At 40.1% G+C, this 15,260-nt stretch overlaps 1 protein-coding gene across 1 annotated transcript in view; it reads left to right on the top strand.

Annotated features, from left to right (window-relative positions):
• Positions 1 to 15,260, top strand: part of PRKAR2B (protein kinase cAMP-dependent type II regulatory subunit beta) — a 90,574-nt gene that overhangs the window by 17,142 nt on the left and 58,172 nt on the right. Inside the window, exon 2 of the mRNA XM_025984031.2 lies at positions 8,132 to 8,167. Within this exon, the coding sequence (XP_025839816.2) occupies positions 8,132 to 8,167 (36 nt within the window). The remainder of the gene's footprint in view (positions 1 to 8,131; positions 8,168 to 15,260) is intronic.

The following is a 15,260-nucleotide window of genomic DNA, read 5'->3' on the forward strand; positions in this document are numbered from 1 at the left end:
TGATAAACTTTGTTACATCTTAACACAATAAAAAACAAAGATACATTCGAGAAAACCATGGCCAGGCATATCACAATCAAACCGTTGAAAATCAAAGATGAAAAAAATTATAAAAGCAGCCAGAAGAAAAATGATGCATTATTTACAGAGGAGCAATGATTCAAGACTGTGGATTTCTCCCAGTAGGAGTGTACCCATGGAAAGGGGTTCGTGTATTAAGGTGCACTTCGGTGTTGCTATGCCCTGTCTTTTGGGAAGTGTGTGTATGCCATCACTGAGCTCAATGTGAGGCAAGACACAGCAAGTGAATTCTATCACCATCTTCTGATCTGGAACAGGATTTTCAGGGCTTTGATCTGAACCTGACCCCTCTGGCCCCAGGATAAACGAAGGCAGGCAGGAGCAGGTCTGTCTGAGGGGAAGTCTCCTGAGCTTTATGATTTATTTAATATGGAGAGAGAGAGAGAATAAGCACAAGCAGGGGGAGGGGCAGAGGGAGACGGAGAAGCGGGCTCCCTGCTGACCAGGTAGCCCTACAATGTGGGGCTCCATCCTAGGACCTGGAGATCATGACCTGAACCTGAAGGCAGGTGCTTAACCTACTGAGCCACCCAGGTGGCCCAATTTGGCCACCCTGCCATAACTGTATTTTAATTTACAGGTTTCACAAATTTAATACTTGTATGACTATCACTTACTTATGTTTGTCCAATATAATCATTAGATGTCAGGAAACACCCCTGTTGTCTTAATTTCCATTAGCACTATTCATTCAGTATTTGTTCAACCTAGTTTATTTCAAGCAGTGTTCTAGACAGTGGGAGACGGCAGTGAAGCAGACAAGGAGGGAAGGACCCTGCCCTCACAGAGCTTGCAGACTTGGTGAAAGGGGGGGGGGGGAGTGGAGGAAGCTGACAAACTGTATCCTTCTGATTAGACCAGCCTTAATCCTATCCTGATTGATCTTCATTTCAAATGCCTTACACTTTTCTCAGTTACCTTTTCTGAGTCTGTTCTGTTGTGATTTTATGGATGTGTGACACTTTGAACTTTTGTAGCTTTGGGCTTTCCTAATACTAGTAGTCTAGTCTGGATTATTCACTCTTACCAACAGACCATTCGTTTCCACGAGTATGCCCTTTGCACATTATTTGAGCACGTAGGTTTAGAAGAGACAGTTAACAGGGTTGCCTGGGTGGCTCAGGAAGGTGGAGCGTCCCACGCTTGATTTCGGCTCAGGTCATGATCTCAGAGTCTTGAGATCGACCCCCTCGTAGTGTTCTGGGCTGGGTGTGCAGCCTGCTGGAGACTGTAATCCTCCTCCTATTGCCCCTCCTTGCCTCGCTCTTGAACCTGCATGTTCTTGTTTAAAAAAAAAAAAAAGCCATAAGAGACCATTTCAGTGTTCACAGAAGCAGAGATTGAATTTATGTAGCTTTGACAGTGGCCCATCTCATGTCTTCTGTCCTGAGCCCACATTTTGGAATCCTAGAAGGGTTTGGGAACCTTTCGGCATTGTTACAGCCTCCTCTCTGTGTCATTCTAGAAGTTTGGCAACCTCAGCTGAAGCTATTTTTTTCTGTTCCTAAGAAGGCATTCTGGGTAAAGTTCTCATGAATTAAAAAGTTGGAAATCGAGTTAATTTATAAGCAAAAGTAAGTAGGAGTGGTTTTCTTCCTCGTGTAATAGTCTATTTTATTGGTGTTTTAAAATATCAGTTATATTTTGAGGAGTTTCGGTTATGAATAGAAAGAACAAAAATGCACATTGTTTTAGTGGTCTTTCAAGCTGGTACTTTCTAAAAGCTCAAGTGTCTATATTTTGTCCGACTCTGCCCAGCCTCCAGCCAGGCTCCATATGTCTGGATGGGTTGGACACCTGACTTCATGCTGTATAATCAGAAAGGAAGAAAAAAATTGGTGCCCCAAATGCCTCCCTCTCCAACAGTTCCCATCATGTCTGATCACAAGTACTTTGAGGGTACGTGGCTCATAATCTGTGTCTCCTTGGGACCATGACTGGGGAGCTCTGGAGAATACCCTCCAACTGTGGTTCTGTCTGAATCCAAGAGCCCCTCCAGCGGCTGAGTCCCAGTGGATTCTTGGAAACCATGCATCCATCTGGAAACAACCCAGAAGCTCCCAGAACGACAGCAACTAGAGCATCTGATTACTTACGAAGGTGGCTGAGGCTCATCCTCCTCTAACAAAAAATATGGAAAATAAATCATCTTTTTCCGTGTCAGGAATTAAATATGTATAAGAAAGTTTGAAATAGTGTCTGTTAGGTTAATTAGCAAAATATTTCAAGTTTTGTTGTTGTCTATTTGCTTTTCTGCTGTCAGTCTTTTTAAAAAAGTGAATTCTTTTTTGGTTCAAGAGTGAGGCTTCACTTTTAATTTTTGAAACACGAACATGAGAGAATTTAATTCATTCTGAGCTACATGTTTACTGTGTCAAAAATAATTAGCTTAACATGGTCTCCATTTACATAATTTCTAGAATCTTTTATTTAGACAGTTAACAGATCCAGAAAGTGTTTACTGCTGGGACAATAGGAGAAGAAAGATGCTAATTATTTGGTCAGCTCCAAGATTATTTTATACATTTCACTTCAGACTATGTGAACACTCTTCTGCTAAAGGTCCATTTCACTGATAAGGCTCCAGTATAGACAGGGTCATTGTGTATGTGTGTGTGTAATGAACACAGACAAAACTCAGGGCTCTTACTTCTTTAATTTAGCACTTCTTTCCCAGCATTATGCTCAGAGATGCAAACTATATGCACTGCTAATCAACCTGGCTTGCTTTTTTGAAGACCAGGCTCATTGGCTCATGCTCCCCATGGACTGCTCTTGTTTTTACGGAATTTACGTGTTTTTGGTCTTCTATTGGATTTCTCACCCACCTGATTTTTTGGGTTCGGTCTCTTCAGTCATTGTGTTTGAAAATACCACCTCACGGGGATCCCTGGGTGGCTCAGCGGTTTAGCCCTTGCCTTCAGCCCAGGGCGTGATCCTGGAGACCTGGGATCGAGTCCCACGTCGGGCTCCCTGCATGGAGCCTGCTTCTTCCTCTGCCTGTGTCTCTACCTCTCTCTCTCTCTCTCTCTCTCTCTGTGTGTGTCTCTCATGAAAAAATAAAATCTTAAAAAAATAAAAAAATAAAAGAAAGTACCACCTCACTTGGTCAAGCTCCCCAGGGCCAAGGACTCTTCCTTGTCCGGTGCCCCCGCATCCACACTCGGGAAAGCAAGTAAAATGAGTGAGACAAGGAGACTTGCTGTGTTTACTTCACAGTTTATTGATTCATGCTGCAGGTGTTCACTTAGCACCGCTCGTCTGCCAAGCACCGCGTTGGCTTGGGGCGTAAAGAGGTGAGAAGATAAGCAGGTCTCGCTGGCACCAGTGGGGACCTGAGTCACTGCGTGGGAAGCTCTCTTCACTGCCAGGAATAGAGAGGCTCCTTCAGGCTTCCTCGCATACTGGAGCATTCATCTTGTAAGGACGCTCTGAGATTAAAGGAGGCTTGAATCCATTAGACTTCTGGGCCTCCTGGGAGCAGAGGAGTTAAGACTCGGCTGGTGGAGTATAGCTTGGGAATGGAGAGGATCAGGCTGGCCAGACAGGCATGGAGGTACTCAGAGGAACACAGGACTCTCAGTGTCCCATTGGAATGGCTTTGGGAGAAAGTCAAACCAATATAAATATTTCTATGATTTTTCCTTGAGGATCTTGGGTATAAGGTATAGGACTTTAGTATATTCTTAGTATATTTAGAATATTTAGTATATTCTTAAATCACATTTGCTTGTTTCTTCAGGCAGATAATACATTTCCTGTGTTTTTCCTTCTGTATTCGCCTAGTCTGCAGTATTTTGTGTGTGTGTACGCGCGCGTGTAAGTAAATACACACAGAAAACCCACAGGATAGGAAAACCTGAAGGTGGAAACCAAGAGTCTGGGAAAACTAAATTTGACTTGTCACATTTGAAAACATCATCTGTTAACCTTTCTTTGTGAACTTAATATTGCTTCTTTACATAGTGTATTTTGAAGACAATATGAAAATTGATCATAGTAGCTCACAATAAACATTAATCTCTATTTGAATAGAAATTGAGAGTTTACAGGCACCTTCAAAGATTTTAAGTTCTTTAGTTTTATTATGTTTTTTTTTAAGTTCTTTTCTGAAGTTCTTTTAAAATTCTTTCCTAATCCCCCCCCCCACACCCCAAAAGGAGGCAGGCAGATCTTTTACTTTTCATATTTTAAAAGTTGAGACTTTAAGTCAAAGTTATACCATCTCCCAAGTTCCCTGACTCCAGTCGGTGGTCCTGCCCATGTGGCTGCCCTCGCTGCCAGTGGTATAGAATGTCCCCAGTGTCCTTCCTCGCCTTCATCCTGCTCCTCTAGTTCCTGAGAGAGAGAGCACCAGGCATACTGGAGCCAGATAGACATGGCTTTCTTTGTGGCAAGGCCTCCGCCCTGAATCACAGCCTTCTTCCCCATTTGGGTAGCTAGGCTAGAAAATCTAGAGAAATTGTGGAGGTTACTGTTAGCTTGCCAAATGTTTGTTCACGGAACCCTTGTGCTTCATCCCTCCATAGGTGGGCATGGAGAGTTATGGATATAGGGGATGGCCTTCTTGGTAATTGTTGTCAAAACCCAGTGTTTGCCTTGATGGCTGCGTATCACTTGCCTGGTGCACCGTCTCCGTAACTGGCGGATCCCACATCCCGTTCACTGTTGGGAGGTGGAAATGATTGTCATGTAACCTTTCCACTCACAGTTTAATTTTTTTTTTTTAAAGATTTTATTTATTTACTCATGAGAGACAGAGAGAGGCAGAGACACAGGCAGAGGGAGGAGCAGGCTCCATGCAGGGAGCCCGACGCGGGACTCGATCCCGGGTCTCCAGGGTCATGACCTGGACTGAAGGCGGCGCTAAACCGCTGAGCCATCCGGGCTGCCCTCCACTCACAATTTAGAAGTTGATACAATTTCTATAAAGGAGTAAAGGAAAGTAACTTATAGTCAGTAAAATGTGTATCAGCAGGTGTGTATTTCAGTATGTTCACGGAGAAGTAATGTAGTTAACAATTCTCCCACTTACATGTGGGATCACTAAGAATATATGAGCTGTGGGGCACCTGGGTGGCTCAGTGAGTTACATATCTGCCTTTGGATCACATCATGATCCTAGGTCCTGGGATCGAGTCCCAGGCTGGGCTCCCTGCTCTGTAGGGAGTCTGGTTCTCCCTCTCTCTCTTATGTTTCCCTTGCTCGCACTCTCTCTCTCTGACAAATAAATAAAATCTCTTAAAAAAAAGAATATAAAAGCTGCAAATGTCATCTGATCAAGTGTATTTTATTGGCAGTTTAGATACCTTAAGTGGCATTGCAGCAGTGACCTGATTTTTTGAAATGATGAGTATCTATTAGTAAAATTCCAAACAAAACGGAATACAGAAACCCATCCCCCGCAAAAAAGGTCCTTTGTTATTTATCTTGTAGCTGTGCTGTGGAAAACTTAATGTAGAACTGTGTAAAATAACTGTGTTTATATAAAAACACTGTTAGGATCTAGGATCTGAGGGTTGTGAACTGACTTCTTTGCCAACATGAATGTCTAGCGCGATATGTGAAAGCAGGTTGGGGTATAGCAGTGGGATTCAGGACAGCTCTTTGTTGTATGTTATCCACCAGATGCCAGCGACATCCTCTGAATTATTGTGACAATTGAAAAAATTGCCCCCCACAAAATTAGAATGCACCACTGAATGGTGATGGCACATGTGTTGAAAATCTCTGCCTTATACATGTCAGAAAGACTTGGAAACCTGAGGGATCCCAAGAGAACAAAGACTTCCCAACATTTCAGATCAGAAGATTCTAGTGCTGGGGTTTCATCGTCTCAGGAGGCTGGAGAGGGCAGGAGGAGAAGGTCTACTTTCATTTTTCTCCAAGGCTGAGAGGTTTTCTGCTTTCCTCCTGCCTTTGTTGGCCTGCACGATCTCTTGTGCATTCTTGTGATGGAAGCCTTCTACACCCTCTCCATTCCCTGTCCTTAGAACTTGCTGGGACGCTTTCTTTACACTAGGTTCTGAAGGAGTTTTGCAAAAGGGGTTTGAAAGTTATTCGAGAAAACTGATGGGATTTTTTTTCTTTTATGTGGTAAATATACACTACATACGGTTTATCCAAGTCAAGGTTTTATGTAAGTAATTTGTCACTTTGCAAATATATGGCTAAATTATTCTGGTATATAAATAATAATTTTATCTTTTGATCAGTTTGAAAGATACAGTTTTCTATAAACTATAGCATTTTAATATTTGGGTTTGTCACACACTTCACAGAATCAATCCTTAATAACGATGGGAGTCAGTATGGGAGGAAATATTTATTATTGTGTGATTTCAGGAGTCAGTATTTTTGCTTTCTGTTCTTTGTGTGGCAGCATTTTGGTGCTGGATGTGTCTAGGCTCAGATTCTCCAGCTCTGCCTGGAGAAGAGTGGCTTTGTGATCTAGGGCAAATCAGGATCTCTGAGCTTTACTGTAAAAAATGTCATCAGTAGCATGGTGATGCCGATATTTAATACAGTGGTTGCAAGGATTAATGTAAAACATTTGACACAGTTTTCTACTAGTACTTGTTCTACGCATCCATGTTTTTCATGTAGTATAACCAAAGGGCACATAAAATGACCTAGTTCCACATGTAAACAATTTTTATAATTACTGTTTTAAAAGTATCAAAGTATTAAAAAGTATTACAGTATGATGACATTCTGTTTCTAAATATATTGTGGACATATTGTCCTTTCTCTGTATAATATGAACCTTAAATTTACCTGCTTATCCAAGAAACAAAGCTTTGAAAAACCCCACTTCTTGACCTACCTGCAAGCAAAACCAGGAGGACACAACAGCCCTGAGTTGCGTCTGTGCAGGGGGCCCATGGTAGGCTTCGCAGGTGAGGTGATGCACTTCCACACACAATCTTGAAGTTGCAGCCTTTGGTATACAGCTTCGGAGACCTTGACCTTTGGGTTGCACAGAAATGATCAGAACTATAAATACTAAATCAGAATATCAAGGATATACTCACCTAATAATGATTTCAGTATACATGAGCATTTTTCATTTTGTTTCCTATTTTTTTCATTGTAAAAATGATGCTGATAAGCAGTATACTGTTGACCAAGAAGGAATTCACTGAAAACTCAAGCAAACAGGCAATTTGGGCAATTAGAATTGCAATTTAGGAGGCACAGATGCAGGTAGAAACCTGAATCGGAGGCGGATCTTGGACGCAAGGAAGCCAAAGAGAGAGCAGGGTTATCTAATCTAAAGGCTGAAAGTGTAGTTCTCATTCAGGTCCTCGGAGCAAAACAACGGATTGAAATGAAATTAACTGGGATTGGTTGGGCTAATATGCAAATGAGGGGTTGAAGCTTGTTAAACTGCTTTGGCTCCTTTTGAAGTGATGAGTGAGGATGATTCAGGTGTCAGGGTGAGGAGGCCTTTAAACCCCTGCTGAGGGCTTGCAGCTGGCTGAAGGTGGGGGGGGTGGGGGTTGTCTTTTTTTTTTTTTTTTTTAAGTTCATGGTTTTTTCAGGGAGGATATGAATAAATTTCTCTTCCCTTCTGGCCTCCTGATCCCATTTTAAGAGAGACTGTTAGCTAGGGCTGCTTGCTGCACTTTGAACTCTCCCTTTACAAGGCATATTGATTTTTCCTTCTCTAGTAGTATTTCTGTAGGATAAATCTATATGTAGAATGACTTTGTTAGAGGACACAAGAAACTTGAATGGCTCTTGATGTGACTGCCAAATTCTTTCTAAAGATGATATATACATTTACATATAGATCCCCACTGAAGTTGTTTCAGCCATATAGAAGTCGGGATTTTTAATTTTTTTTGGCGGGGGGGGGGCGCTGATTTAACAGGTAAAATATTTTTAATTTCTCATTCTTGGCTACTAGTGAATTTATACATTTAATCTGCATATATTTTTTATATTTCCTCGTGCATTACTTACTCATTCTTATTTTTCCTCTATTTAACTTATGTAGTATGTGTAATAATGTGTAATCATATTATTCTTTTCTTTTTTCTTTTAGCTCCGGTAATAAACCGATTCACAAGGCGTGCCTCGGGTAAGTCAGACCATATGATGGGTTTTGCTTATTAATGGTGACATTTCTTAAATCACAGTGGTATTGGACAAGAAGGTGCGATGAGAGTAATTGCTGTGGTATAATGACTTGTCAGTCATTTTCCTCGAAAAAAAACTATCTGATATAATCAAGAATGAGAAAATAATTGGAAATTAACCTGAGTGGCTAAACTTAAAACCAGTGTGCGCCGAGGCTACTGCACCTTTGGAAATGGAGCCTCTCACCCCAATTTGTTTATTCCTGCTGTTGATCAGTTATCTACATGGTTATCGAATGTGTCAGCCACAGGTCAGAAGCAGTGATTTAGAAGATGGGCAAAGGACATCCTAGAATCAGTGACAGGAAAAGGGACAAAAAACAGGGACCACAGATAAGGGACAGGAAAACTCTGAAAATGGAGATATAGGAACCTGTCATCAGGGGGCCATTTGGAAGAGGAGCCAATTGCTTTACATTTGTTTTTTTTTGGGGGGGGGGGTTTGCTTTACATTTGTTAATGCCTCTGAGGCTCTTGCCATCCTAAAGATGCCCCATAACCTAATGCCTATTCAGCAAGATAGACCTTGGCCACTAACAAGTGCTTGAATTAGATCCACTCATACTCTGTCCTACCTGCATTGGTGGACACAGTTTGAGAGCATGGTTTAAGGAAAGTGAGTTTGGGCATTGAAGTGTATAAACCATTTGGAAGATTTTACTTCTGTGGAATGCCTTCCTCTGTGAAGATAGAGGACAAGTGAAATGTTACTATGTTTGACATGAGAAAATTACTCTTTCCTTGAAATACAACTAGGTTTTTGTTGTTGAAAAATACATATATTTAGAACAGATCATTTGGACATTTATATAATAGAATTGAGTAATTTATTTAATAAAATTACCTCATTTTCATCTGTGCTGTATTATTAAAGGTGTTTTAAGGTTAAGTTTTTTTTTTGTTTCTTTTGTTTTTTTTTTTTTTTAATTTGTCGGCAGTTACTGGTACAATTTAGTCTTATTGTGTAGTGACCAGGCTGGAGAGGAAAGGACCAGGATTAAGAAAATGTGCTATATTGGGATACCATTTACTTTATCCTCCTGAGCTTTTTGTAATCTGAAGACATATCTAAATATTGCAAACAAAGTGGATTGTAATGACTTTTTGTGGAATGAGGAATTATGTTTATGTCAGCAGGGCATCAGACTTTATTCCAAAATAGAGCCATCAAGTGTGATGGTACTGTGGGTAGGGATATAGTCTTCTGTGAGCAGTGGTGGGAATAAGAGAGGAGAAATAAGAGAGAATCTATAGTGTGAGGTCTTGTCTTCATGCTGTAAAATTCTTTCCATAGACACATAGTTAGGAGGCTGAGAATAAATCCTCTCCTTTTTTTTTGTGTCAAACTGTACAACATGACATATTTATATCTGGGCAGGTTGCATTAGTGTTTGTTGTCCAATAAACGTATCATCAACTGACGGTCCAGGGGTTCCAGCACGTAGGTTAGCTTTGAAGCACCATTATTTTAGTATCTCCACCACCACTAAATCTGTGTCCAGTCCATTTCAGTAAGACTTGGCTGGAAATGTAGAGAAGACGGAATGCCAGCAAAGAAACCCACATTAAAGACACATGTTGTGTTTCTTCCTAGAACAACAGGAAACAGTTTGATTTAAAGAAAAATAAAGGAGGTGATATCCAGTTCGGGAGTTGTGTTATATATAGCAATAAGCCTTAAAAGGAGTAAAAATTGTTACCCTAGCAATGTAACACACTGGAATTCATTATGAGAATGAATCTTGACGTTGATTATTTTATGTACATTTCCAGTCTTTCAGGCAAGGGAAATAAAATTATATTTACTACCTTAGATAAAAACAATGGTATAGGGAGAAAAAAGAGGAATGGGACCTGTTAATCATCTACCTGTCTACAATTTTTTTGACTTTCTTATTTTTTATAAAAGTCTGTCTAAAACTTTTCTGGCAAAGAAGAATATAGAAACAGTCTTAAGCCGTCTTGAGGAGGAAATCTTGTAGTTCTTAATTCACTTAGTGACTAAAAGTAATTTAGTTTAGTAGTAGAGATATACATCAATTGGTTTTAAAGTATTACTGAAAAAATAACCGTCTACTTAAAATGTAGAAATTCATATTTGATCATTAACAATACTCCTTAGGATATCTTCTTCTGGTGGAGTTTTATTTCAGAAATACTTTTTTTCTTTTCAGAAATAAACTATAAAATTTATGTAAGACCTATAATTTAGGGGGGAAAATAAGCCAGATAAAATCAACCAGAAGTTTATGTGACGTAGGAGTTTGTTTCTTATTTATCTATTTTCAAATAATGATTACAACAATAAAATGCTGTGTAATATATAGTAATTTACTATGTGTAGTGCTAGTATTCAGTCACTGTTGATTGAATGGAAGTGGAAAAGAGGATGTTACAATATATTTCTAGATTTCTGCCTGAGTTTTTAAATCTTTGAGGTTTTGGCTTTTGCGAATTCCTACTGCATCTTGCAAAAATAAGTATCTGAACCAGAGTACTTCGAACAAAATGTTTTCTCTCTTTTAGGCCTTTTTCTTTTATTATAGTTCAGGACGATGAGGGGATGTTTACATTAAGCAAGTGTTTAACAAGTACATTATTTAGAATCATTTTTACACCTTCCATCTCACTGTTTCTGCTAAACTCTCTTCATGTGTTTTCAATGCCTGCCCACAAACCTGTCAGTTTTTATTTTTATAAGTAGAAGGAATCCATGTCACTTAGCATTTTCAAACAGAATTCCTAAAATCTTAGGAGTCTGTAGAGGTTTCAGGGCTTCCTAAGCTCGTTTTCCACTAGGTGCAGGCGCGAATAAAAGTCCTAGAGTATAGGATGATTAATAGCAACAAACACAGGTGGGCATTAGATTGGTTAAGTTCTGCAAAACATGATTGAAACTGTCAGGTGTCTTCTGAAATCCAGATGAAATGTATCTTTTGGATCTTCCTGACAGCACCCATAACCATAAGTTTATTATTTATTTTTTTACTGTTTATTGAGCTTTGGTTGATGTATAACATTGTGTGTGTTTCAAGGGTACAGTGTGTTGATTTCATACCTTCATATAGTATGATACGATTACCCACAGCCTTTTTTTTAAACAGGACCCAATAATCCTTTTTTGAACAAAAGAAATACTACTGCCCTTTTTTCTTAACCCATTTCTACTCTAATCACTGCTTATTGGTACGTCTTTTTTATATGCACAGAAGTCATACATAATCTGCGTTACAATCACATAAACTATTAGGTGATGATATATAACATACATAAAATTAACATAAAATACACATAGTCTCTTTTAGAATTTTGATGGAATTAGAATGAACATTGACAGTTTGGAGTATTTTGGAAGATTCTTCTTCTTGGAATAATGGAAGTACATCATTTATCCTTATCGTTATTATAAGAAATTAATGGTAGTGTGTAGACAATCGTTCAATAAATCTTTGAAGAGTAAAACTTATGCAGACAACAGTCCTGTTGCTTCTTTGTTCGTCTAGTATATCATATGGGAAATCTCTAGAACATGGGATTTCACCGACTTGAGTTCAAACCACCTGTTTACTGTGTGATTTTGCACGTAAGTCATTTACCACATTGAGTTTTACTTTCATATTTTCACTTTGTTTTGGTTTGGGATCATAAGAGCTGCAGTCATGCTTGCTACAATGGTTAAGCTAGATGGTTTTTGTAAAGCGGAGTAGCTAGGCTCTCAAAAATGTTAGTGGTCAGCTATCTTCTGAACATAGTGTAAAAGAAAAAACAATAAAGGCTTCAGTGCTGTGCCGCAGCCTGTCATAAATAAGCCTCAGAGAGTCATAACACTCCTTGATATCATCGTTTAATAGGGGACATCTTCTTTTACTGTCTGCACATTATGGTTTTTAGAAAGAGTATAATGGTTTTCCTCTGTGGTTTTGTCTGAATTGAAAAAAAAAAAAAAGAAATTTCTCATTACTCTTGAGACGGTGCCTTGAGGGATGAATTCATGTCAGACCTCTCTCTGATTGTGTTTTAACCCCAGGACTTTATTTTGAAGTGAAGCTTATAGAAAAGTTCGAGGAATAATTCAATGAACACTCTTCTCTAGATTTCCCAGTTCGTATTTTGTCGCATTTTAGGCTCTTCTTCCATCCATACATGTGGTCATGCCCACGCTTTGTTTTTTCACTGAATCTTTTAGGAATTCTGAGTATTCAAGTGTATCTCCTAAGAACAAGGTCATTCTGCATAATATTACACTCAGGGAATTTAACCTTGATACAGTGCTGTTATCCCTCTAGAGTCCAGTGCAGTTGTCTTGATGTAGCCTCTGTTCTTCTCTATCTGAGCTGATTCAAAGGTTTGTTTTTTTTTTTTTTTTTTTTTAGATTTTTATTTACTTATTTGACAGAACGAGCCGTGGGGAGGGACAGAAGGAGAGGGAGAAGCAGACTCCCTGCTGACTTGGGGCTTGATCCCAGACCTAGAGACCATCCCCCAAGCCACTCAGCCACCCGGGCACCCCTGATTCAAGGATTTTTATATTGCATTTAATTTTCATGGCTCCATTTTTCTGATCTTTCATAAACTGACTCCCTGGAATTTTTGAAATCTGTTTTGTTTTTTTGAAAGATTTTGTTTATTTATTCATGAGAGACAGAGAGAGGCAGAGACATGGGCAGAGGGAGAAGCAGGCTACCTGTGGGGAGCCCCATGTGGGACTTGATCCCAGGACCCCGGGATCACAACCTGAGCCAAAGGCAGATGCTTAACCACTGAGCCATCTAGGTGCCCTTGAAATCTGTCATTCTTGAAGTTATGAAGGTTCTCCCTACCAATGAAATAATTCCCTATATCACCAGCTCTGAATTCTTAGCTTGTGTGGACACATCCACAGTCTGGTCACAGTGCCCTGTTGGTGTCCATGAAGCCTTTGTGCTGAGCCTTGCTTTATTTAGTATTACTTTCACGGACTGCTGTTGAGCATTATTTGTTCTAGTGCATAATTATTTCTTATAATAGAAGTGAAAATGGAACTCCAAATTATGAATTTGGTAATTTTCTTTTCTCCATGTAGATAATTAGCCATACTTCAGTTTTTAGCCATAACATGAGCATTGAATTTTATAGTATATTTTTAACAGAGCTAAAATTTTATAATTTTCCCTACTCTGGCATTTGGAGTAATTCAGAGGTGAAATTAAGTCTTTAAATTTCACACCCCCACTGTGTAAAATGATATATTAAAAACTCAGTAAAATCACCAAAAACAGAAAATGATTAGTCCCCAAGATAGTAGTGAAATAACAGAAGTTCAGATTTTTTATTGACTCCAATTCAGGGAACATATGCTTCCTTGATTCAGGGAACATATGCTTCCTTTTGTTTTGTTGTGGAAATATTTTGTAGCCTTGGTCTTCATTGTTTTTTTCTTTAAAGTTATATGATGAGAGCTTTTAACCCTCTTGGGTTTTTTTTTTTTTTTTTTTTTTCGAAAGGTCATGCTCATGCTGTCAAACTCATTTGCCAGAGTGAATATATTTACATTTATAATTTATTTTTGAAATGAGCTTCGTTTTGAAAGCTTACTTTAAGCTTAGTAATTACCAACACTAGATAATGCACACTGGGAAAATATTCCTTTAATTAATCTCCTAATTAATCCTGCAGACATTGACTCCATCCCTACTGTGTGCCAGATACAGTGCTAGGGCTGCAAGAAGAGTAATATACAGCCCTTAGGAAGTTCACGGTCTAGCAGGAGGCTGGCCGTGAGTGCCTCAGTGTGGGTGAATACCGTAACCTCCACGAAGGGAAAAGGAGAAAACATAGAGTTCTTGCAGGGTGTGGCTCACGGAAAGGGTGCTAGTCATTAGGGGTTTCATGGAACCCTAGAACGTGGGTTTCAACAGGAAAACAAGGTGAGTATTTGTGCCTTACCACTAGTAGCTAGCTGTTTTTATTCTAAAGTCCTTTCTCCTAGTATGCCACGCTGCACCACCTTGCCTCAGTATCAGGTATCGGTGGCATGGAGGAAGCAGATGCCCATGGCCATGGACAGGGGCTTAAGGCCAGGATTTACTTCTGCCTTTAACTTACCATTCTTTCAAAATCTTAAGTGTCTCTTTCAGAGGAGGCAGTATAGGCCCTGGATTCAGAGAAACTGAATACTGGAATTGGAATACTAGCTCCACTACTCTCATATCCACTTAAGACAAGTGGGGCAGGGGACAGGGTGGGGGGCTTAGTCACCTAGCTAAGGCTCCATTTCTCCAGGTATAAAAGGGAGTAACGCATCTCTCACAAGATCATTGTAGTGATTAGACAGTAGATAATCCATGAAACCCACAACATGCTGTTCTCTCCAGCTTCTCCCTCCAGTGGGGTGGAAGTCCAAGCCACTGTATACACCTGTTGCCACTCTGTGTCCAGACTAATTCTCCCCTATGGTTCCTTACAAATAAAACCAAGTGAGCAGGGGAGGTGCTGCTTGGGTCTCATCCGTATCCTCTTCCCTCTCCTCCTTCGTGTTCTGGTGGTGCTGATTTATTGGCACTTACTAAGCATCCATGTTCCTGTATGCCTTAGCGTGCTGTGGGAAAGAGAGCCCTGTGCAGTCTGTGTGCAGGGTGGAGGCTCTGGTGGTTCTTTGTAAGGCCTCGGAATGCTGATAGACTGTCTCAAGGCCAGTGAGAAATTCAATTATCTCGAACTTAATTGCATTTTCTTCAAAGTTTTCTTTGAGCCCTCCAGGAAAGGTGGTAATAAAAAAACGATAGGCACGGCAGGCTGTCTCCGTCTGCTCTCAGGGTAGTGTCCTCAGAGTCCTCACATCAGCAGTTGTGGAAGGACTTGGCAGGTGGCTTGGGAAGCCTTTGTAGCCTATTCAGTCCCTTGTGTGTCCTGGTTCCTGGCATTGTCCTATAGAACAGACATGAGCAGGTGGTGTACACGACCATACCCTGATTATGGTCAGAGTTCAGGTCACTGCTCCACAGACCCTCTGTGTGAAGGATCAGCTTCCCTGCCCCCAATCCATTGAAGACCAGA

This window comes from Vulpes vulpes, chromosome 5 (genome assembly GCF_048418805.1).
Source record: "Vulpes vulpes isolate BD-2025 chromosome 5, VulVul3, whole genome shotgun sequence".
In the NCBI taxonomy this organism is placed as follows: Eukaryota; Metazoa; Chordata; class Mammalia; order Carnivora; family Canidae; genus Vulpes; species Vulpes vulpes.